This window comes from Engystomops pustulosus, chromosome 8 (genome assembly GCF_040894005.1).
Source record: "Engystomops pustulosus chromosome 8, aEngPut4.maternal, whole genome shotgun sequence".
Classification (NCBI taxonomy): Eukaryota; Metazoa; Chordata; class Amphibia; order Anura; family Leptodactylidae; genus Engystomops; species Engystomops pustulosus.
The window spans coordinates 101,709,050-101,735,915 of record NC_092418.1 but is presented as its reverse complement, the minus strand read 5'-3'; the positions used below and the strand labels follow the sequence as shown (position 1 = coordinate 101,735,915).

At 44.1% G+C, this 26,866-nt stretch overlaps 1 protein-coding gene across 1 annotated transcript in view; it reads left to right on the top strand.

Annotated features, from left to right (window-relative positions):
- Nucleotides 1–26,866, top strand: part of CNTNAP5 (contactin associated protein family member 5) — a 322,294-nt gene that overhangs the window by 210,579 nt on the left and 84,849 nt on the right. The window contains exons 11-12 of the mRNA XM_072122032.1: nucleotides 7,232–7,338; nucleotides 12,362–12,481. Coding sequence (XP_071978133.1) covers nucleotides 7,232–7,338; nucleotides 12,362–12,481 — 227 coding nt within the window. The remainder of the gene's footprint in view (nucleotides 1–7,231; nucleotides 7,339–12,361; nucleotides 12,482–26,866) is intronic.

Below are 26,866 nucleotides of genomic sequence, written 5' to 3'. Positions count from 1 at the left end.
GGATCGCGACTGGACCAGGTAATTAAATTTGCCCTATTGGGGTCCGTGGTCCGCACTATCATCAGAATATCCGACGATTTCCGATGTGTGCCGCATTTAAAAAGTGGGTTTTTTTGGCATGAGATCGGATTGTGTCACAATCGCTCCGCTTTTCACGCGACACAAATCGGGGGTTGTGCCGACGGATGATCAGACGGATTTGGAATACGTGCGGAATTTAACTAGTCAAATTGTGTCGCAAGACAATGCACTTACAAGCACCGGGAAGAAGAAGGTGAACTCTGTCGGACCTGAACGGGGAAGCGACACATGCGGGATATCGGGATTGTCGGACAGTCCGGATCGGGGATAGCGCGCAGGACGGGTAAGTAAATGTGCCACATTGTATCTGTTATACTATGTAATATACATGATACACATGAGACACATCACAGGATCTGACTACACAGTGTGTATTTGTAGTCTGTTACCATAGAGATTCATAGGTTTGCATTGAAGCTGTTCACACAAAACAGAAGGAGATTCTTTATTTAAATAAACATTGAAGCAATAAGAGACTTTAACAGAACCAATGGATTATGGTGGGAGCAGGGGTGCAACTTGAGGGGGTGCAGAGGGTGCAATCTTAACTGGGCCCAAGGTAGTAGATACACCCCCTAGATTATGGGGCCCAGTTTATAAGTGAGGGGGGTTGAGAGTTTTACATTACCTGTTTGGGTTAGGCTTGTGGCCATTAATATGGATTGTGTGAATCTATATGTAAAGATATATCAAGAAAGGTAAACAGATAGATATATAGATGGAAAGATAAATAAATAAATGACATAGAAAATACTGCCTGTAGAGCATACAGAGCACAGCAGTGTGTGAGGGCGCACTCCTTGTGCACTTGAAGCAGCTACAATCCTGGAATATAAATCTACATCTCACTGTTATGCTGCAGAGAGCACAGAACACAGCAGTGTGAGGTCTAATTACACATCTCTCCAGGGACAATACATAACACTGGCTGCTGAGAGCACAGAGCACAGCAGTGTGAGGTCTGATTACACATCTCTCCAGGGACAATACATAACACTGACTGCAGAGAGCACAGAGCACAGCAGTGTGAGGTCTGATTATACATCTCTCCAGGGCCAGTACATAACACTGGCTGCACAGAGCACAGAGCACAGCAGTGTGGGGTCTGATTACACATCTCTCCAGGGACAGTACATAACACTAACTGCAGAGAGCACAGAGCACAGCAGTGTGAGGTCTGATTATACATCTCTCCAGGGACAATACATAACACTGGCTGCAGAGAGCACAGAGCACAGCAGTGTGAGGTCTGATTACACATCTCTCCAGGGACAGTACATAACACTGGCTGCAGAGAGCACAGAGCACAGCAGTGTGAGGTATGATTGCACATCTTTCCAGGGACAGTACATAACACTGACTGCAGAGAGCACAGAGCACAGCAGTGTGAGGTATGATCGCACATCTCTCCAGGGACAGTACATAACACTGACTGCAGAGAGCACAGAGCACAGCAGTGTGAGGTCTGATTACACATCTCTCCAGGGACAATAAATAACACTGGCTGCAGAGAGCACAGAGCACAGCAGTGTGAGGTCTAATTACACATCTCTCCAGGGACAATACATAGCACTGGCTGCTGAGAGAACAGAGCACAGCAGTGTGAGGTCTGATTACACATCTCTCCAGGGACAGTACATAACACTGACTGCAGAGAGCACAGAGCACAGCAGTGTGAGGTCTGATTACACATCTCTCCAGGGACAGTACATAACACTGACTGCAGAGAGAACAGAACACAGCAGTGTGAGGTCTGATTACACATCTCTCCAGGGACAGTACATAACACTGACTGCAGAGAGCACAGAGGACAGCAGTGTGAGGTACGATTGCACATCTCTCCAGGGACAATACATAACACTGGCTGCAAAGAGCACAGAGCACAGCAGTGAGAGGTCTGATTACACATCTCTCCAGTGACAATACATAACACTGACTGCAGAGAGCACAGAGCACAGCAGTGTGAGGTATAATTACACATCTCTCCAGGGACAATACATAGCACTGGCTGCAGAGAGCACAGAGCACAGCAGTGTGAGGTCTGATTACACATCCCTACAGGGACAATACATAACACTGGCTGCAGAGAGCACACAGCACAGCAGTGTGAGGTATGATTGCACATCTCTCCAGGGATAATACATAACACTGGCTGCAGAGAGCACAGAGCACAGGAGTGTGAGGTCTAATTACACATCTCTCCGGGGATAATACATAACACTGGGGGCAGTCTGTTTGGTGACACCTGATCATTGTTCCTTTCAGGATCAATCAACAGAAATGTATTTTCTGCAATTTACTATGCAACATAGAAAATAGAATGAAATATACTGTAAGTTGACAGATAACTGATGATAGATGTAGATGTAGAAAATAACATAACTTTCTAATGTTCCAATTGTAGCTGTAAGTGATAAATGGCGGCTAGGTGTCCAATTATCACATGGAGATGGCGGACGCGCAGCAGGAGGCGCCGCGGTCTTCTCCATATGTTCTGTATAATTATATAGAAGCTGTTGGAGCAATTTACTTCAAAATATATCTGAAAATAAACTGATTAGCAACATTTATTACACATTGTAACAAGGAAAAGACTAAATGCTGATAGATACAGTAACTGCAGAGGAAAAACATTGCAGATGCTACTAAGATAGATGGAGAGATGTGAGATAGATAGATAGATAGATATGAGATAGATAGATAGATAGATAGATAGATAGATAGATATGAGATAGATAGGAGATAGATAGATAGATATGAGATAGATAGATAGATATGAGATAGATATGAGATAGATAGGAGATAGATAGATAGATAGATATGAGATAGATAGATAGATATGAGATAGATAGATAGATAGATAGATAGATAGATAGACGGATAGACAGACAGACAGAGACAGACAGATAGATAGATAGATGGACCGATAGACAGACAGAGACAGACAGATAGATAGATAGATAGATAGATGGATAGATAGATAGGAGATAGATAGATAGATAGATAGATATGAGATAGATGAGATAGATACATAGAAGTACAATAATGGTGAGTATCTTTACATTGTAACATTATCTAGATCTCTTACAATATCTGTTACAATAAAGATCAAGTTGCTGGGATAATAAAGACAAAATGATAGAGAATTGTCCAGTAATTGTCAGGTTAAGCTTCGCTGTTTGGTGGCTGATTTCTTTGTTGTTTTGGATTTGGAAGATTCATTTTCGGAGGATTCTGGAAGTTTCCGCTGTGAACGGTTTGGCAGTAGAATTGCTTCCCTGTACACATCTATTCTTCTCCCTCTGCTCAATTTTGGCTGCAATCAGAAAATTGGCAGCTGCACAAATGAGCAGATCAGTGAAATGACGCATCCTGCCAGAGCACCTAATACAGGGGGCAAAGCATGGAGCAGGGGGTAGTGTGAACACGGCTGATACATTGTATATACTGGTGTAACATACTGACACACACTGCACAGGATCTGACTGCACAGCAGGGAACATCTGTCATATGTCTGGTTTGTCTGTCTGTATTTCGTGACTTTTCTTGGCTTTGGCTTTGTAGTAGTTAATATGACTAATGATCACTAAGGTTGTAATTGCAACCCAGAACTAGATTCTAGGGGAGGGGGGATCCAGTTGATAGATAGATCTATTCAGATATTCAGATAGACTAAACGCCAAACTAGCCGCGCAGCACAAATAAGCACCTTTCCCTCATCTATCTTACCAATCCAGATGTTTTGCTGCGCCTAATGATATTCATCACTGGCAACGTTTTCATTTAGGCGCAAAAACGGGCGCAAAAACACTCCAGCCCCGAAGGTGGCGTTATCTGAGAAGAAAGCACAGAGCCCCTTAGCAGAACAGCTCATTTCTAGCAGCAGAGCTCAGCCAGACACTAGAAGAGATCATACAGACATTACATACACTGCAGACACTAGTACATATAAGGGTACATTCACACGCGGTATGCCCACCGTGCGGGCATACCGCCGTGTGCTGGAGGTGAGGAGGAGGTGACCCCTCCTTCCTCCATAGGAAATAGCGGCACACGGCTGCACATCCACCGAAAGATAGAGCTTACTCTATCTTTTTGCGGTGTGCAGCCCGGATCCCCGCATGTATGGCCCCGCAGACGGCAGTGTGAATGAGCCCTAATACAGACATTACATACACTGCAGACATTAGTACAGATAATACAGACATGAGATACTCTGCAGACACTAGAACATATAATACAGACATGAGATACTCTGCAGACAGGAGCTGCAGACTCTATTTACAGTTCATCACCTTCTATTTACAAAACATTCTGCAAATACTACATACAAGTGTCCCCCATGTAATTCTGCAGAGTATCACCAGTGTGTCTGAGGGGGATAATGTGCAGAATTACAGGGGTGCAGCAGGAGATCAGCACTGGGGGATCCCCTCCAGGAGAAGCCACTGCTGAGGAGGTCACTGGGTGCAGGGTGTCACACACCTGGGTGCTGCTGTGAGTGTTATCTTCATTCTGGGCTGTGGGAGAAGCAGAGAGGAGCTTGTAGCAGGATCACATGTAAGTGCCCAAATCTAACATTGCGCCTTAACTGCGCCAAAATTGCGCCTAAACTGTGTTAAAGTAAAGTGATTAATAAGAGGCAGAAAATTACCTTATCACAGTTGGTGATAATTCTGGCAAAACAGTGCGCCTGAATTTAGGCGCAACTACTACACTTAGGCGCACAAAAGTGATAAATGTGGCCCCAAGTCTGGTCCTTTTATTCCATCAAAGGTGACAGTAGCGACGTTTCGACCCTGGGAGAGCCTTTTTCAAGCCGAAACGTCGCTACTGTCACCTTTGATGGAATTAAAGGACCACACTTGGGGCCACATTTATCACTTTTGTGCGCCTAAGTGTAGTAGTTGCGCCTAAATTCAGGCGCACTGTTTTGCCAGAATTATCACAAGCTACAACCATCTGTGATAAGTATATTTTCTGCCTCTTATTAATCACTTTACCTTAACACAGTTTAGGCGCAATGTTAGATTCGGGCACTTACATGTCATCCTGCTACAAGCTCCTCTCTGCTTCTCCCACAGCCCAGCATGAGAATGACCCCCACAGCAGCACCCAGGTGTGTGACACCCTGCACCCAGTGACCTCCTCAGCAGTGGCTTCTCCTGGAGGGGATCCCCCAGTGCTGGTCTCCTGCTGCACCCCTGTAATTCTGCACAGTATGCCCCTCAGACACTGTGCAGAATTACATGGGGGACACTTGTATGTCGTATCTGCAAGCTTCTGCAAACTTGTGCAAACTTCTCTTGCTCTTGCTGTGAGCTCAGCGTTTTGCAGAATATTTAGTAAATAGAAGGTGATGAACTGTAAATAGAGTCTGCAGCTCCTGTCTGTAATGTATCTAATTGTATCTATTATATGTTCTAGTGTCTGTAATGTATCTAATGTATCTATTATATGTGCCAGTGTCTGGTTGAGCTTTGCTGCTAGAAATGAGCTCTTCTGCAAAGGGGCTCAGTGCTTTCTTCTCAGATAACGCCACCTTCGGGCTGGAGTGTTTTTGCGTCCGTTTTTGCGCCTAAATGCAAAAGTCGCACGTGATGAATATCATTAGGCGCAGCAAAACATCTGGAATTGAACGATAGATGAGGGAAAGGTGGTTATTTTAGCTGCGCGGCTAATTTGACGTTTAATCGCAAAAATGGCGCAAAAACGGTGCGCCTAAACGAAAAGGCGCAAAAACAACAGAAAAAACAAGTGATAAATGTGGCCCATGGTTTACACCACTAACGGAGTGCTGCTTATTGTCTTGTATTTATGGTTGGAGGCCTAGTCCTGTGATGCCTGCACCCACCTGGACAACGTGCTGATTGTGCTGCTTGTATTTTCTCATCGTAGATAGATAGATAGATATGAGATAGATCAGTGATGGCTAACCTATGGTACAGGTGCCAGAGGTGGCACTCGGAGCCCTTTCTGTGGGCACTCAGGCCATCACCAGAGATGACTCCAGGTATCTTCCTGCAGTCCCAGACAGCCCAGGACTTGCTGTGCACAGAGGTGTTTTAAAGTGACAGCTCTACCTGGGACTATTTTCTGCTATATGGGTGCCTCAGGTGCTGGTATCAATGAAAGTTGTGACAGAGAAGGGAGTATAAATCACAAATTAAATTTCTGTGTTGGCACTTTGTGATAAATAAGCGGGTCTTTGTTGTAGTTTGGGCACTCGGCCTCTAAAAGGTTTGCCATCACTGAGATAGATAGATAGATAGATAGATAGATATGAGATAGATATGAGATAGATAGATAGATAGATATGAGATAGATGGATAGATAGATAGATAGATAGATATGAGATAGATAGATATGAGATAGATAGATAGATAGATAGATAGATAGATAGATGAGAGAAAGGAGATAGATAGATAGATGGATAGATAGATAGGAGATAGATAGATAGATAGATAGATAGATAGATAGATAGATAGATAGATAGATAGATAGGAGATAGATAGATAGATAGATAGGAGATGGATAGATATGAGATAGATAGATAGATAGATAGATAGATAGACATGAGATAGATAGAACTATATACATGGCTGTATGCACATGGCAGTATACACATGGCAGTATATACATGGCAGTATACACATGGCAGTATGCACATGGCAGTATACACATGACAGTATGCACATGGTAGTATATATATGGTAGTATATACATGGCAGTATGCACATGGTAGTATATATATGGCAGTATACACATGGCAGTATGCACATGGCAGTATATACATGGCAGTGTTCCTATGATGGTATATAAATGGCTCTCTGTCTCTAAAGTTGTGAAAACCAAGTAATGAATCCACGTGACTCAGATGGAACTTTTTGTCATGTAAATGTTTCTGGTAGCGCGGGGCGAGCTCTGATATTTCCTGCCATTAGTAATTGAGTCTGAGCGTCGGAGCTGCCGGTGACTTTTGTTTAGTAATTTAGTGGATCTGGTTCATCAATTTCCCGAGTATCTAACATTTGAAATTATTGATTTGCTCAGATCTCTTTCAGTCTCTCTGCAGCTAATTAACTGTCCGTTTCCTCCGCTGCGCCTGACACTCGCAAATCAGACTCTGAGGACTTGTTCTTTCCCATAGATGCCTGCCAAACCCCTGCCAGCACGGAGGAGAATGTTCCCAGACCTGGAGCACCTTCCACTGTGACTGCGGAGACAAGGGCTACGCCGACGCCACCTGCCACAGCTGTAAGTCCTCCTCTGCCGGATTATGTAACTACTGTCCCCGCTCTCCCCCGGGAGAAGAACGTGTCCACAGGAACGGATCGCAGATACACAAGTGTCTCCCCCAACTCCCTGGATCCTTTATTTTTAATTTTGTTTTTCTTCCCTCCACTACCTTCCTTCCTTCTCTCTTTTTCTTTCTTTCTTTCTTTCTTCCTTCCCTTCTTTCCTTATCTTTTTCCTTTCTTCTATTTATTCTCCCTTTTTCCTTCCTTCCTTCTTTCCTTCCTTTCTTTTTTCCTTCCTTCCTTCCTTCCTTCCTTCCTTCCTTCCTTCCTTGCTTCCTTCCTTCCTTTCTTTTTCCCTTCCTTCCTTTTTCGCTTCCTTCCTTTTTCCCTTCCTGCCTTCCTTCCTTTTTCCCTTCTTTCCCTTTTCCCTTCCTTGCTTCCTTCCTGTTTTAAATCTTTTGATGTTTATTTATATTCCTCCTTTCGTTATATATTCCTCCTTTTAGATTTTACTTCCCTCCACTCCCTTCCATCCTTCTCTCTTTTTTTCTTTCTTCCGTCCCTTCTTTCCTTATTTTTTTCCTTTCTTCTATTTATTCTCCCTTTTTCCTTCCTTCCTTCCTTCCTTCCTTCCTTCCATCCTTCCTTTTTCAATACCTTCCTTCCTTCTTTTTTCCCTTCCTTCCTTTCTTTTTCCCTTCCTTCCTTTCTTTTTCCCTTCCTTCCTTTTTTCCTTCCATCCTTCCTTTTTCCCTTCCTTCCTTCCTTCCTTCCTCCCTTCCCTTTTCCTCCCTTCCTTGTTTTATTATTTTTCCTTTCCTTTTTACCTTTCTTTGTCGTCTTTTTGCGTGTCATTATTTTCCTCTTTTTATACTTCCCATTTCCCTCTCCTTCATTTCCCTTCCTTACGTTCCCTTCCTAGATGCTATTTTTTTGCTCACCTTTTTTCCTTAAAATCATTTCTTATTCTACATTTTTTCTTTTTTCATGTATTTGTTTCCTTCCTTCTATTTCTTTGTAGATTCTTCCATCCTTCTTTCTCATTCTTCCTGGTTTCATTCTTTTGATGTTTATTTATATTCCTCCTTTCATTTTTTTTTTTGTATCTTTCCCCTTCTTTGCTCTTTCCCTCACCTTTCTCTTTCTTTCCCCTTTACTTCTCTTTTCCTATTCTTTGAAATGTTTTATTGAGGTATCAAACACCATTTAACAATGTAGCAATAATAATAGCTGTGTTACCCGAATATTTCCGATTTGCGCCGATTTCCCCTGAATTGCCCCAGGATTTTGGCGCACGCGATCGGATTGTGGCACATCGGCGCTGGCATGCACACGACGAAAACCCGATGGATTTGGAAAAACCGCCGCATTTAAAAAAAAAAAGTGTCGTGGAACTTGCACTTACCTTCACTAGGAATAGGCCGGTGTACTTGAGTGCATTTCGGCGGGCCTCAGTGCAGCAGTGCCACCTGGTGGACGTCGGAGGAACTACCTTAGTGAATCCCGGCCGGACCGGAATCCACCGCAGAGAACGTGCCGCTGGATGGCGAATGGACCGGGTAAGTAAATTTGCCCCAATGTTCCCTAGGTGGCGCCAGTGTGCAGCATATATTCCATGGTGGATCAGTCCAGCACTTCCCAATTCCTGGCGCATTCCCGCTTCTCATATGGCGGCTGAGATTTCCATCAGAATCTACTATTGGATCTGTGGTCACCGGGTCACAGGAATTATTTGCAAATTTCACACAGAATATATAGAGGTATCACCTCGCACCCCTAACCTCGTGCCGTCACCCTCCAGACGGTGCTCTCTATAAAACTAACAGATGTAAGTGTCGCCCAATTATAAGTGCTGGGAGTGATGGACCCTGAGAGCGCCGGGGGTGGCGGATCCAGCAGACACGGGGTGTGAAGTCGTTCCACTATTAATTATATCTGTGACTAGGGAACATTAATAATCCGGTTAACGGGGAGGGTTCGTTACTCTGTGTCCTAATCGGGATAAGTCTGCAGTAATGACCTTTTTAATAAAGAAGATTACATCTGACATTACTCACAGCAAAATTAGGTTTTTGTGTCAGAATTTCCATTTCATTACATTTACACTCAGTCCTTGCTTCGTGGAAACTTTAATTTTAGGTTGTACTTTAATGACAGACAAGTTTTCTTGTTTCATCTACAAAAAGGGGTCCAAAAAGATGGTCATTATCAATGGTAATAGAGATTAATGCCTGATGTCCTGCATGGACAAACGTGTCATGATAAATTGTGTCTGCTTCTGGCCACCACTAGGGGGAGCGCAGGAGATAACTACATACTGTATATACACCACCACTAGGGGGAGCCCAGGAGATTACTACATACTGTATATACAACCACCACTAGGGGGAGCGCAGGAGATAACTACATACTGTATATACACCACCACTAGGGGGAGCCCAGGAGATTACTACATACTGTATATATAGCCACCACTAGGAGGAGCCCAGGCGATAACTACATACTGTATATACACCACCACTAGGGGGAGCGCAGGAGATTACTACATACTGTATATACACCACCACTAGGAGGAGTGCAGGAGATTACTACATACTGTATATACACCACCACTAGGGGGAGCCCAGGAGATTACTACATACTGTATATACAACCACCACTAGGAGGAGCTCAGGAGATTACTACATACTGTATATACAGCCACCACTAGGGGGAGCACAGGAGATTACTACATACTGTATATACAGCCACCACTAGGAGGAGCTCAGAAGATTACTACATACTGTATATACAGCCACCACTAGGAGGAGCTCAGGAGATTACTACATACTATATATGCAGCCACCACTAGGGGGAGCTCAGGAGATTACATACTGTATATACACCCACCACTAGGAGGAGCTCAGGAGATAACTACATACTGTATATGCAGCCACCACTAGGAGGAGCTCAGGAGATAACTACATACTGTATATGCAGCCACCACTAGGGGGAGCTCAGGACATTACTACATACTGTATATACAGCCACCACTAGGAGGAGCTCAGGAGATTACTACATACTATATATGCAGCCACCACTAGTGGGAGCTCAGGAGATTACATACTGTATATACAGCCATCACTAGGGGAGCTCAGGAGATTACATACTGTACATACAGCCACCACTAGGAGGAGCTCAGGAGATTACATACTGTATATACTGTCACCACTAGGGGGAGCTCATGAGATTACATAATGTATATACAGCACCACTAGGAGGAGCTCAGGATATTACTACATACTGTATATACAGCCACCACTAGGGGGAGCTCAGGAGATTACATACTGTATATACAGCCACCACTAGGGGGAGCTCATGAGATCAGTATATACTATAAATTCCAGCACAAAAGGGACACTTATTATTCCAGCAAACACATAACATTGAGAGGGCCCCCGGAAGGTCTCGGGGTCCCTCCTGGTGCTGGTGTATAATGAATGATCCCTTCCTCCTGCACTGAACGCCATCACATGTTGCAGTAATATGGCAGCGCTCTGTCGCAGAGTCCTTGAGGAGGTTTAGCACATTCTCAAGTGTTTGTTCAACAGCGAGTGACATTTATTACCCCGACTCAAGAAATAATCGTCTGCCGAGTCTTTCCCCATCTCAGCGTTCTCCGTCCACAGCTTCATTGCTGAATGTATAATTATTGCCGTGTTAATTAATGTCCGACCCGAAGAGCCATAAAAATATCTGGATAAGCGATATATTCAGGAATAAGAGAACATTTCCCGAAATTAAAGGGTCCGCACAATGAAAGGGTCACTGATATCTGCAGTAATTGCTTCATGACTCTTGAAGGCAACAACATAAAAAGCAAAATGTTCTGACATTTGTAAATTGGATAATAACCCAGACATAATAGAGGATATAATACTGAGAGGGGGCGGGGCAGTGACTACCCAAGGAGCTCGTATTATTATCAGAAGTCAGGACTAATTCATCCGTCTGTTGTATTCTATCACACTTATGTTACTTATGTAAAATTCTTACAATATTTACAAACAGAAACATGTATCATTCTGTTTGGGAGGGAAGCCGAGCTGCAGTAACACGTCTTCACCACTGCACAGAGAATGGAGCTGTTCTTGGGGGTCTGTTCTCTGTGTTGATTCCAGATAATGAACAAGGGAATGCTGGGAAATGTAGTTCAATGACGAGAACATCGGACAGGAAGGAGTAAACTGCACCTCTTACTAAAGTGTTAAAGGGAACCTGTCATAAGGAGGAGGGGCTGGATAGGAGCAGCTCCCCCTCCCTTGGGAAGCATATGACCTTTTCAAATATATGAATAACTGCCCTCACTCGGGATTGGCTGTAGAGGATCAGGGGGCGTCGCTAAGCCAAATGATGGGTGTTTTCATATATTTGAAAAGGTTACATGGAGTAGCTGTTCTCCAAGGGTGGGGGGAACTGCTCCTTTCCAGCCCCTCCCAAAAGGCAACTGCCTAGTCACACAGCACATGCTAATGAAAGGTACAATATAACATATCTTTTTTTCTGTAAAACCAATTTTTAATACAAAAACACTTTGTCAGTGTATGTACTATGCTCTGCGGGGACTGGGGGAGTGCTAAACATGGGGCTCCTGGAGACAGGTTCCCTTTAACACAATCAATCAATATGGGACAAAGATAAGAATAGTCACAACTAGCAAAACAAGACTCAAAAACTGCTGAAAATATCCAAAGAAAATCCCTTTAATTGCTTCTTGAAGGTTCCCACCATCTCCAATCCATCACTTTCTTAGGTGAGAAGTCGAGGTCCTTGTGGCTTCATGATGATAGAAGTTTTGGATAGAATTTTTTGTTCTTAATGTATAATATTCCTAGAGGTCTTGTTTGGCTCCTCTCTATGAGCTCCTCCCCGGGGGTCCTGACCGGGCCCCTCCTACATCCTACAGACTCTTGTACCTGAGATCCTTGCAGATAGATTATTGATACATTGTATTCAGCAGTGACATGAAGTAACAATGTTCCTCTTCTTCTCCCCTGCAGCCTTGTATGAACAGTCCTGTGAGGCCTACAGACACAAGGGCTACCCCTCCGACTACTACTACATTGACTCTGATGGCAGCGGGCCCCTGGGTCCGGTCCGCGTGTTCTGTAACATAACGGGTAAGACGTGCGCCTCATTCATATATAACTCTGCTGTTGAATATTTCACAATCTCTTCAATATCAAAGAGGGGCGGCAGCAGGAGCCTCATTTCCTCTGACGGTGGAGGGGGATGTAGTCTCTTGGAGATTTCCAGTGCCATCACCTGTGCCATGTATGTGCCATCACCTATGCCATGTATGTGCCATGTATGTGCCATCACCTATGCCATGTATGTGCCATGTATGTGCCTTCACCTATGCCATGTATGTGCCATCACCTATGCCATGTATGTGCCATGTATGTGCCATCACCTATGCCATGTATGTGCCATGTATGTGCCATGATGGGTAAAGCGAGCAGAAGACATACCATTAGATATCCTCGCCTGGGGTCATACATAACAGGGGGGGCAGAGCTGAGCATGATGGGGGCTGCCCCTAACTCATTGCCCTGGACAGCTGTAGATCCAGGCAAAATCTGCGGGAAGATAAGATGGAAATGATGGATATATTACCGTATCCATGAGGGAATATCTAGAGAGGAGAAAGCTGCGGGAACTGAGACTCTACCAAATCCTCATCATCATTGGAATTATATTGTAAGATATTGCAGGTAGACATCATGTTCTCTACTTTCGAACGCACCATTTATTTTCTATGTGTATGAATCTAATTACAGAACTACAGTTTGGACTGACATCCAGATACTGGTAACACTGCAGAGATCTCAGAAGAGAATCACAGAGGACGTCACTTCTATGGCAAAGGCCGTGATAGATGAGGAAGACAGGAATGACATGATAGACACCATGTACCATACTGCAGAGATCACAGAGCACAGCAGTAGATGAAGGTTTATCTTTCTCCGCCCCCGAGGAGCTGCCGGCATCTACTCCTGTGTCCTTACAGCCATAGGATATTCTATGGTGAATTTTCCATGACTTTATAGTATTTCTTACAGTGAGTCCAAAGTGTATATGGAGCACATTATAGAAAGTTTACTGTGGGTGAGAAAAAATCTCTCCCCGCCCCTGAGGAGCTGCTAGTACATCTCTGTCTTTACCGCAGTAGAATACAGCACAATCGGCCAAATTTATCACTACTTGTATGCAAACGTGATTTAGTCGCAGTTCCTAACGCAATGCCGAAAATTGCGACTTCTCCATGTAATTCGCTGGTTTGGCGGTGCAGTGGGGCGGCACGGGACATTCCTGACTATAGCCTGCGCCCCTTCAGGCTATGGCACAATGGTGCTTCCGGTCAGAGCAGGTGTATAAGTGGCAATTAGCGCCAGCGTATGATAGAAGTGCCCCAAAGTTTAGCGCTACAGTATTATTCCAGCGGTTATTACGCTCTTATCACATTGTATATCACTGTACATCCCCGCACGGCTCCTGCCTCAGCTGTAATTTACACTTAATGCACTTTGAGTGTTTTCTCCATTATTAATGCGCCTTATCTAACCCTGTTTGTGATGATTTTGATTATTTTATGCTAATTAATGTTAATTCCCCCCCGAGCCTCTTGAGCCCCCCCTATCTCTGCGTTGCGCTTCCCGCGTCTCTGCTCCGGGAGCCATTAACCTCAGTCTTTCTTCTGAGCTGTAATCCCGCTGCTCCCCCTCTCTTCTCCGCTCTTGAGGGTTTTGGAGATGGATGGAGTGAGAACCTCCAGGAAATTCAGCTCCTCCTAATGATCAGGAGGTTAGAAATGTAAATTGTGAAGTCGCGGAGATACATCTATGACGGCTTCATTTAAAAATTAATATCTAGCTGCGGGGAGAAATTCTCGTATTCTGTACATATGGGACACCCCTTCATGACCTGATCTAAAGACAGCACGAAGGCAAGTCCCTCCTGTCACAGATAATAGGGAGCGCTAGAGACGTATCAGCGCGGACACAACGTCCTTCATGTGACCTTCACAAGTCATGAGAACATGTAACAAAGTGTCTGCGGGTAACGGAACATACAAGAAGCTCAAATGTGAAAGAGATGACAATCTACTTATCTCTATATTATCTATACATTATCTATCTCCTATCTATCTATCTATCTATCTATCTATCTCCTATCTATCTATCTATCTATCTATCTATCTATCTATCTATCTATCTATCTCATATCTATCTATCTATCTATCTATCTATCTCCTATCTATCTATGTTCTATCTATCTCATATATATCTATCTATCTATCTCCTATCTATCTATCTATCTATCTATCTATCTATCTCTCTATCTATCTATCTCATATCTATCTATCTATCTATCTATCTCATATCTATCTATCTATCTATCTCTCTATCTCCTATCTATCTATCTATCTACCTATCTATCTCCTATCTATCTATCTATCTATCTATCTCTTATCTATCTCCTATATCTATCTATCTATCTCTCTATCTATCTCTCTATCTATCTATCTATCTCTCTATCTATCTATCTCATATCTATCTATCTATCCATCTCATATCTATCTATCTATCCATCTCATATCTATCTATCTATCTATCTATCTATCTATCTATCTATCTCATATCTCTCTAACATCTCATACTTATCCATCTCGGTCTATCTATCTCTATCTGTCTCATATCTATCCATCCATCTCATATTCTCAACCTTTTTGTCTCCTATATGTGTTTGTGCCTTATTTGCACCTTTTTTGAGACATTTTAAATGTAAGCGGTGCATGAATTTTAGCCTTATTTAGTTTAGGAATCCAGATATTTTCCCTAATTTATGATATGCAACTTTTTAAAATTGTCTACAAAAGTCTCAAAATAACTCCACTAGGCGTAGAAAAAAAAACAAACAAAAAAGAAACAATCGGACCCATGTGATACATGAATTTCTCTTTTGTTGTTGTTGTGGATAGTAATGAGAAAAATGTTGAGTCATAACCTGAATAAAATAGTTGCACTTCACGGATACTTCACGGAGAAGGTTTTGCATGGCTGGATTGCAGTACTGCTCCTCACCACACGGAGCGCTGTTACGGAAGCTCACAGCTTGAGGTGCAATACTCCACACCGCCACCTAGAGGTTGCAGAAGCGGCAGAGCACAGGAGACTCCTGCAGTATATAAATACTGAGACTTAGTTGACAACTTAATGAAAGCTGAGTCTTCGCTTCACTGTCACAGGATTTCAGCAGCAGTTTGTCCTCAGGAGTCCTATGTAAATACATCACAATGTGTCTCCGAAGGAGCAGATTTCCATTTCTTGGATCATTTTTATCACTTACTCTTCATTGTCTCCATCTGCAGCCGTCATATCAGCGCAGCGTTTTATTAGCCGCACTCGGGAGCAGCTGCTGGAGATTTTGGATTGATTTTTTTGCCTGCGTTATTATGTAACGGGGGTCATCCCTCTCAGCAGAAGCCCAGATGGCTCTTTAAGAAGTAATTGTTTGCTTTGTAGCATCTTGGTGAAGTTACATTGTAGCAGGATGGAGATTTGTCGCTTAACCTCCTCCGCATACACAAGGGTCTAACCCATCACATTCATGAAGGAGCAGAGACCCTCGTGTGATTGCCGTGTTGCCGTCACTTTAAGGGGATGTGATACATTGTTGTTACATAGTTGCTGTTATTTATAAACATTTTTGATACAATATTGGCTTAATCAGTGCAATATCTATGGAGGCGGCCAATACCTATTGTCCTTCCTTTTTGGGTTGGCATTAGGTTCTACAGAACCACTCTAAGAACAGTGGGCTGATTATTACTCCCCCATCCCCAATATCTTCCTTCTCTCTGGACCCGCCCTTCCCTTAAAGGAAATCTTCCATCAATGTCCATCCTGATAAAGCAGGGACATTACTCATAGATCCAGACACCGTGACTGTGGTATCTTCTTATATTTGTTATCTTTGGTCTCCTTCCTTATAAAATCAACGTTTATAATTATGCTAATGAGTTTGAAAGGGCTTTGGGCTGTGACCAGAGCCCCTTCATGCTGCAGATTTACAGGCTGTTACAATGTGTATGGAGCACTTCCCTCTTCCCACTTTGTGAGATAACAGAAGGCAGAGGGAGGAGAAAAGTGCTGAGGGTTCAGAGGGGTAGGAGAAAACAGTGTAACGGCCTGTAAAGCTACAGCAGAGGTTGACTGTGGCAATGTCCCCCAGAGCCTTTCTGACTCATTAGCATAATTGTGTAAAGTTGATTTTAAAAGGGAGGAGGCCATGGATAACAAATATAAGAATATTACCACAGTCTTGGTGCCTGGATCTATGAGTAATGGCCCTGGATGGATAGTGGCGGGAGATTTCCTGTAAATCACATATACTGTGAGTGTCACGGTCTCCATCTCTTTGGACACTCTATGGGGTCACTGATTAAAGCAGGTCCCAATCCATTCCCATAATATAGAGCAGACAATATTTACTGACCTCTCAAATAATAAACCCTTACTGACCCGGAACCGGATTGACCCCTTTAATACCTGTAATAGTCCAAACCCAAATAACCGCACAGAAAACCATCGCTCAACCATTTTCGATTATGGTGATTGGGATCGGCCGCAGCTTTATGGAAACCAGTAATAATTTAACCATTTCTATATGTGAATATATAAACATCACTTTAACCTTTACACTTTACATAATACCTGGTAGGCAGTGTTATCCCTGATAAGCGCCCGCTGTGACAAAAGGACAGGCAGTCCCCTACTTAAGGACACCCGACTTACACACAACCCCTAGTTAAAGACGGACCCCCTCTACCCACTGTGAAGCTCTCTGGATGCTTTACTATAGTCCTAAATTGCAATAATCATCTGTAAAGTGTCTGCAATGAAACTTTATGTACATAAAAAGGAAAAAAGATATAAAAAAATAAGTAAGGGAGGGAAAACCGATGAAGAAGAGGGCGAGTCACTGCTGTGCAGAGTATTTAAGCTCCTGTACCGCCCACCGTTACTAGCCCCGCCCCCAGCACATGTCCCTGTCATACATGAAGATGACAGAGGGAAGAGCAGCCACTAATTAAAGGGGCCACACACTTTATCGTATTCACCTTTAAGCAGTCATTAGCCCAATCGCTACAGGGATATCAAACTTCCGCAAATTTTTGTGTGAATTTTTTTACCCAATTTTTTTACCTTCTAATAGATTTATTTATATTTCTCAGCCCGTGGGAGGGGCGGCTGCCGTCTGCCTGTTTTCTGTCTCTAACGTGTTAAGCGTTAAAGCTTTTTTCTATTGATGAGTAATGATGGATTGTGATTGGTTGGACAATTGGCAGCTCAGTGGACGCTGCTGTGACTGAGGGGACTGGGTGTCTTTAGTACAGCAGCAAGAAGCCAACCTCTGGTCACATGATGCAATGATGCTCCTCCTCTCGGATTAACCCTTTCAGATTTCTACCATCTTTACCTCCAGGAAGCTGCTTTCCTCTGTTACTCTCGTTCTATAACACATGAGTGATCAGCTGCCTGGATGGTGTCTTGTTGTGCCTGACCCTTCATCCATAGGAGCCTCTGCCATCCTCCGGGGCTCCAGCAATAAGGAATGAGCAGGAGAGATCTGTCATCTATTGCTGCTCCATATTCCGAGTTCTTTCTTCCCACTTTCTCTGAGAAGAAACGCTTCAAACTTGATAGAAAAGTACAAGCAGGAGCCTCCATCTGCGGCTGATTCCATTGTCATAATGATAGAAATGTTTAATTGCTAAGTGAGATGGAACAGATTGCAGCGCGTCACAACAATGAGCCGGCTCATCCCGGGGAAGATGTTATGACAGGTACAGAGCATTTCCATCCTTCACACATCCACAGCGCCACAATCCAAACCGCGCTGTAATTAGGGGGAGAACTGCACAGAGAGAGGGGGAGATCACACCGAATGCTCCCAAATCCTGCAAATCCAGCTTTACTATAGGAATTTTACTGCGCACACGGATCTGGGAAACTGCAGCAAGTGGATAATACACACAGTGATGTCACAGTACAGGGGATAATACACACAGTGATGTCACAGTACAGGGATAATACACACAGTGATGTCACAGTACAGGGATAATGCACACAGTGATGTCACAGTACAGGGATAATACACACAATGATGTCACAGTACAGGGATAATACACACAGTGATGTCACAGTACAGGGATAATACACACAGTGATGTCACAGTACAGGGATAATACACACAGTGATGTCACAGTACAGGATAATACACACAGTCATGTCACAGTACAGGGATAATACACACAGTGATGTCACAGTACAGGGATAATACACACAGTGATGTCACACTACAGGGATAATACACACAGTGATGTCACAGTACAGGGATAATACACACAGTGATGTCACAGTACAGGGATAATACACACAGTCATGTCACAGTACAGCGATAATACACACAGTGATGTCACAGTACAGGGAGAATACACACAGTGATGTCACAGTACAGGGAGAATACACACAGTGATGTCACAGTATAGAGATAATACACACAGTGATGTCACAGTACAGGGATAATACACACAGTGATGTCACACTACAGGGATAATACACACAGTGATGTCACAGTACAGGGATAATACACACAGTGATGTCACAGTACAGGGATAATACACACAGTCATGTCACAGTACAGCGATAATACACACAGTGATGTCACAGTACAGGGAGAATACACACAGTGATGTCACAGTACAGGGAGAATACACACAGTGATGTCACAGTATAGAGATAATACACACAGTGATGTCACAGTACAGGGATAATACACACAGTGATGTCACAGTACAGGGATAATACACACAGTGATGTCACAGTACAGGGAGAATACACACAGTGATGTCACAGTACAGGGAGAATACACACAGTGATGTTACAGTACAGAGAGAATACACACAGTGATGTCACAGTACAGGGAGAATACACACAGTGATGTCACAGTACAGGGAGAATACACACAGTGATGTCACAGTACAGGGAGAATACACACAGTGATGTCACAGTACAGGGAGAATACACACAGTGATGTCACAGTACAGGGAGAATACACACAGTGATGTCACAGTATAGAGATAATACACACAGTGATGTCACAGTACAGGGATAATACACACAGTGATGTCACAGTACAGGGATAATACACACAGTGATGTCACAGTACAGGGAGAATACACACAGTGATGTCACAGTACAGGGAGAATACACACAGTGATGTTACAGTACAGAGAGAATACAGTAATAGCGCCCAAAACTCCTAGTTGTTACTCCTACATTTAAGTCCTTAGGGTGCGTTCACATGTTGTGTTTTGTGTGCATTTTCAAGCATTGTGTCTACAAAACATGTGTTAACTAAATGTTAACACACAAGTTAAGGACATGTTAACAAACACGTGTGTTTACAAAGTGTTAACGCATGTGTTAAAATTGGGTAAACACATGCGTTTTGTGAGCAACAATTTTGACAGCAATGTATTTCGGCAAATCTGCTCTTCAGCTGTTTGAAAACGCACGCAAACAAAACGCAAGGTGTGAACGCAGCTTTAGGATAATTCTGAGATTAGCTGCCGCTGTTTCCCCTCTTGCGATCAGTTACTTCCCGTTCTGTGTGGGGATCAGTGATTTCTTCGTCTTTGAAGTAAACTTTGTAGCAGAACTCTTTGGCTGATGAAGTGAATCCCACCTGACAGCGATCCCCTCCCCCGTACTATCCACCTCTAATTACAAATCTCAAGTCTGAGGGTCAGAAAGAATAGAACTAATGGAAGTCGTCATGTAAATAAGGGCGTAATGAGGAGAACAGTAATCAGTGCTCTGATCTAAAAGACCAGGATAGTTGTCTCTATCCCCACAGAGAGATGATAGAGAATTAGTCCTCCACTCCCTGGAGTTTGTATCTCTCTATGGACTGCAGCCAGTGTTATAATTAATAATAATTCCATTATATATATAGCACACACAGATTCCGCAGCGTTGCACAGAACTTGCCAAATTGGTCCCTGTTGATGGGACTTGAACCCCGGTCCCCAGTGCTGCAAGGCTGTAGAGCTAACCACTGAGCCACCGTACTGCAAGGCTGTATAGCTAACCACTGAGCCACCGTACTGCAAGGCTGTATAGCTAACCACTGAGCCACTGTGCTGCAAGGCTGTAGTGCTAAGCGCTGAGCCACCATGTTGCAAGGTTGTAGTGCCAACCACTGAGACACCATGCTGTTATATACTGTTACTGGAGAGATGCGTAATCAGACCTTTGTGTGTATACTTAGTAGCAGCAGGACTGTGAGATATGGAATTAGATTCCAGGATTGTAGTTTCTCTAACTATCCTGGGGATGTGTCATTTTACTGCTGTCCCCTTTGCTCTGTGAAACCAGTGAAACTTATGTGTAGTTGGACTTTTAATTATGTTGTTAGTAGCAGCAGGATTGTGATATATGGATTTATATTTCAGAATTGCAGCTTCTCCATGTGCACTGGGGGTGTTTCCTCACACTGCTGTGCTCTGTGCTCTCTGCAGCCAGTGTTATGTACTTTTCCTGGAGGCATGTGTAATCAGAACTTAGTGTATGTTGTTAGTAGCAGCAGAGCTGTGAAATATGGATCAATATTGCAGGATTGTAGCTTCTCCAAATGGACAAGGGAAGTGTCCTCACACTGCTGTGCTCACCGCTTTCACCCCTTCGGTCCCTCAACATTTGTGCAGTGAGCGCTTCCTGCCGGGGGAGGGTGAAACCGTGTAACAGCCTGTGAAGCTACAGCACAGAGGTGTTCTGGAACCCCTCAGGCTATTTAGAATAATTTTGAAAGTTGATTTTATAAGGAAGGAAGCCATTAATGAAAAAATATACAAAGATACCACAGTCACATGGTTTATCATAAAGGATTTTCATGGTAGATTTTCTTTCACATCTGGGACTGTTACTAAGGAATGTGTATAATGCCCCAAACTCCTGGGTGTCTTTTATAATACTGGTCTCATCTTATGTTGCAGAGGATTCTTTGTGGCCACCTTTGTCTCCAGAGTCTGATAGTGACAGCTACCTCTGTGTTCCCAGTATCTGCACGCTCTACATCTGAATATATATATATATATATATATATATATATATATATATATATATATATATATATATATATATATGCATATATATGTGCTCCCTACATCTGAGCTCCCTACATCTGCGCTCCCTACATCTGCGCACTCCTAACCTCTGCACTCCTAACCTCTGCACTCCTAACCTCTGCACTCCTAACCTCTGCACTCCTAACCTCTGCACTCCTAACCTCTGCGCTCCCTAATTCTGCGCTCCCTAATTCTGCACTCCCTATATCTGTACTCCCTACCTCTGCGCCCCCTGTATCTGCACACTCTTTCTCTGCGCTCCCTATATCTGCACACTCTTTCTCTGCACTCCTTACCTCTGCACTCCTAAACTCTGCGCTCCCTAAATCTGCACTCCCTATATCTGCACTCCCTATATCTGCACTCCCTATATCTGCACTCCCTATATCTGCACTCCCTATATCTGCACTCCCTATATCTGCACTCCCTATATCTGCACTCCCTATATCTGCACTCCCTATATCTGCACTCCCTATATCTGCACTCCCTATATCTGCACTCCCTATATCTGCACTCGCTATATCTGCACTCGCTACCTCTGCGCTCCCTATCTCTGCGCTCCCTATCTCTGCGCTCTCTATATCTGCACACTCTTTCTCTGCACTCCTTACCTCTGTGCTCCCTAATTCTGCGCTCCCTATATCTGCACTCCCTATCTGCACACCCTTTCTCTGAGCTCCCTACCTGGCTATGGTACAGGTGCCAGAGGTGGCACTCAGAGCCCTCTCTGTGGGCACCCAGGCCATTAGCAGAAAAGACTCCAGGTATCTTCCTGCAGTCCCAGACAGCCCAGTGCTGATATGAATGAAAGTTGTGACAGAGCAGGAAGTATACATTTCTGTGTTGGCACTTTGTGATAAATAAGTGGGTTTTGGTTGTAGTTTGGGCACTGGGCCTCTAAAAGGTTCCCCATCACTGCTCTATATTGTTACAAATATACAGGAGATTCCTATATCATCAGTATTAGCGCTGCCCCCGCTGTATTGTAGCGTCTGCGGAGGAGACACTTCATCTCCATCTGCAGCAGAGTGTTGTGCGGGTGTGCAGGGCACGGGGCGAGGTGGGTGAGTGGGTCGCACCTCCTCCCAGTGACAGGGGGTGATAAAAGTCACCTCCTGAGCGGGGATTAGCAGCGGGCGCCGGACTCGGAGGCTGTAAACCTGTCTCCTGGGACTGACTGCAGACAACATCTTCTGCTAAATTGGACAATGAAATCCGGCGGCTGCGCCATAAACTTGTAGCATTATCCGGGAATTAAAGCGCCGTCACCTTCGCATTAGGCGGCAGTTTAAGTCGCTCTTATAAACGTTCCCTCGAAGATGAATAGAACTTTGCATGGATGGACAGCGCCGGGAGTCCGGATATTTACAGCTCCTGGTGAAGGGCGATAAAATAATAATATCTCCCCGGCTTAATGGCAGCAAATGATATTAAAGTGAGGGGGATAATGAGCGCCGGAAGGTGACACCCCCATAAATCTGCCGCACACACATCGCTTTCCATTCTCCGCCGCCGAGAGAAGACGTCACCTCCATCACCTGCAGCTGCACAACAGATCATAAGGATCTTATACATCATAATATTTATTATTTATGTTAAAAATAAAAAAATAAACAACAGATAAATTACAATAAACAGAAATCGATTTACTAAAAAAGCAGAGCCCTATATTATTATAATGGGTTCATTAAATCACAGTGATGTCACAGTACAGGGATAATACACACAGTGATGTCACAGTACAGAGATAATACACACAGTGATGTCACAGTATAGAGATAATACACACAGTGATGTCACAGTACAGGGATAATACACTGTAGGGATCTTCCCGGGGGATGGTGTGTTAGGACACAGTTCACAGCAGACGTAGATGTATAAAAGATGAACTTGGCGTTTATTTTTAGCATAAACAGTCCAGCAAACATAAATACAGCAACACCGTGCTTTTAAAAAATTCAAACAAAAGACCTACCCGTCTGGGCGCTTACTAACAGGTTGTCTCACCTATCTGACACTCACAAACACAGCGTCTTTAGCCTGGATATCGCAGGGTGAGTTTTAGCTCCCGCAGTGGCTGCCTTCGCAACTTCCTCCAAACCCACATAGGCTGTTTTGTGGCTGAGAGGGGGAGGGGGCCGGACCTGTAAGCTTTGGAAAGCTTTTACCTTCACAGGCTGATTAGGAGGAGAGCTCACCTGATCCAAAACCCGAACTGGATCGAGGGGAGGGAGTGGCAAGTCCCACTACCAAACCTACCTGCCACTCCCTGTAAATCCAGGCCCGGCAAGATTAAACAACAACTCAGCAGCATAATACTGCTGAGCAACAGGTCAATCCTGGACTTACCATCTCACACTACGTAGCAACCTAGGTGAGATGTACACCCCCTCGAGCACTTCTCCAGTGAGATGTCTACATATCCCCCCCCTCTTTTTCAGACCGGAGGGCTGAGCATTTTGTCCCCACAGACAATGTACCCTTGACAGTGCATCAGCATTTGCCTGTAATTTCCCTGGTCTGTGTTCCACAGTGAAATTGAAATTTTGTAGGGACAGAAACCATCTAGTCACCCTTGCATTTTTCTCCTTGTTTAGTTTCATCCATGTTAGGGGGGCATGGTCTGTCACTAACTTGAATTTCCTGCCTAGCAAGTAATACTTCAGGGATTCTAGGGCCCACTTCACTGCCAGACATTCACGCTCCACAATAGCATAATTCTTCTCGGCCGGGGTTAACTTCCTACTCAAGTACATCACCGGATGCTCCTCACCATTCACCACCTGTGAGAGAACTGCACCTAACCCTGTGTTAGAGGCATCTGTCTGGACCAGAAATTCTCGCCTGAAATCGGGGGTAACTAGCACAGGTTGTTGGCACAGAGAAGACTTAAGGCTTTGGAAAGCCTTCTCGGCCTCTGGAGTCCACGTCACCATTGCTGACTTTCCGCCCTTTGTCAAGTCAGTTAGCGGGGCTGCAACTGAGGCAAAGTTCGGCACAAACCTACGGTAATAGCCCGTAATACCCAGGAAAGCTCTGACCTGTTTCTTTGACAGGGGTCTAGGCCAATTCTGTATTGCCTCAATTTTATTTAACTGTGGCTTAATCAAACCCCTCCCAATAATGTAACCTAGGTACTTGGCCTCTTCTAGGGCTAGTGCACATTTCTCGGCATTTATGGTCAACCCTGCATCACTTATGGCATTCAACACAACCTGTACCTTACAGAGGTGACTTTCCCAATCGGGACTAAAAATGACCACATCATCGAGGTAGGCAGCTGAATAATCACGATGTGGTCGCAGAATCAAGTCCATCAACCTCTGAAAAGTCGCAGGTGCTCCATGTAACCCGAATGGCATCACTACATACTGGAACAACCCCTCAGGGGTGGAGAATGCAGTTTTCTCTTTAGCCTCATCAGTAAGGGGAATCTGCCAGTAGCCCTTTGTGAGATCGAGGGTGGTTATGTACCTGGCATTACCCATCTTCTCAATCAGCTCATCTACCCTGGGCATAGGATAAGCATCGAACTTGGAGATCTCATTCAACCTTCTGAAATCGTTACAGAACCTCCAAGTTCCATTGGGCTTTGGGATTAGCACAATCGGACTGGACCATTCACTCTGTGAAACTTCAATCACTCCTAGGTCAAGCATACGTTTCACCTCAGCCGACACTGCCTCTCTGCGTGCTTCTGGTATCCTATAGGGCTTGAGGTTTACTCTGCTTCTAGGCCCAGTTTCAATGTGATGACGGATGAGGTGTGTACGCCCTGGAAGGTCAGAAAACTTGTCTTTGTTTTTCTGCAAAAACTCCTTAGCCTCCTGTTTCTGTGACCCTGATAGGGTATCACCAACCTTGACCGAAGGGATTGGTTGTGACCAATTATTACCAGGATTTGTTGCCACCAAGGATTCCCTGTCTTTCCAGGATTTGATCAAGTTTATGTGATAAACTTGGAAAGGCTTCCTTCTACCTGGTTGGTGCACCTTATAGTTTACCTCACTGACCTTTTCAACAATTTCATAGGGACCTTGCCACTTCGCTAGGAATTTACTCTCTATAGTGGGAACTAGTATGAGAACCCTGTCACCTGGGTTAAATGTCCTGATTCTCGCAGAACGGTTGTAAATTCTACTTTGGCTCTCTTGCGCCCTCTGGAGGTGTTCCCTTACTAGGGGCATTACAGTGGCTATACGGTCCTGCATTTGTGCTACATGTTCGATAACACTTTTGAATGGGGTGGACTCACTCTCCCATGTCTCCTTTGCAATATCTAATAGACCCCTAGGGTGACGACCATAGACCAACTCAAAGGGAGAGAACCCTGTGGACGCTTGGGGAACTTCCCTCACAGCAAACATCAGGTAAGGTAACAAGTGATCCCAATCACGACCATCTTTTTCTACCACTTTCTTCAACATATGTTTGAGGGTTTTATTAAACCTCTCCACCAATCCGTCTGTCTGGGGGTGATATACAGAGGTGCGTATAGGTGTGATTTTAAATAGCTTACATAGCTCCTTCATCACCTTGGACATAAAGGGCGTACCTTGGTCCGTCAGGATTTCTTTGGGAATCCCAGTCCTAGAGAACATATAAAACATCTCCCGGGCAATTGTTTTAGATGCAGTGTTTCTTAAGGGCACAGCCTCAGGATAGCGGGTCGCATAGTCTAAGACAACCAAAATGTACTGGTGTCCTCTAGCCGATTTTACAATGGGACCCACTAAATCCATGGCAATACGCTCAAAAGGCACCTCTATAATGGGGAGCGACACCAAAGGACTACGAAAATGAGACACTGGGGCGCTAAGCTGACATGTGGGGCATGACTCGCAGTATTTTTTAATGTCATCATAAATTGCAGGCCAATAAAACCTCTGGAGGACTCTCTCCCGCGTTTTTTCAGTCCCCAAGTGTCCCCCAAGAACATGGTTATGTGCCATGTCAAGCACCTGACGCCGGTACGGCTTAGGGACCAGAAGCTGTTCCACAAGTTCATCATTAATTTTAGTGACTCTATAGAAGAAATCATTAGTCACGGAAAAATGTGGAAATTTATTCTCAGCATCTGGTTCCTGAGGTACCCCATTCAAAACAGTAACCTGCTCTCTCGCATTTTTAAGAGTGGGGTCCTGCATTTGTGCAGTCCCAAAATTAACCCTAGACACCTCTAAGTCTGGTATATTTTGCTCAGTGGGAGGAGCTTCCTCCTCCTCTCCAGCCAGGACCTGTAAAGGAAAAGCATCACTTTCATCCTGCACAGTTTTATCATTTACAGTGGGTAATGCAACATCCTTAGGGG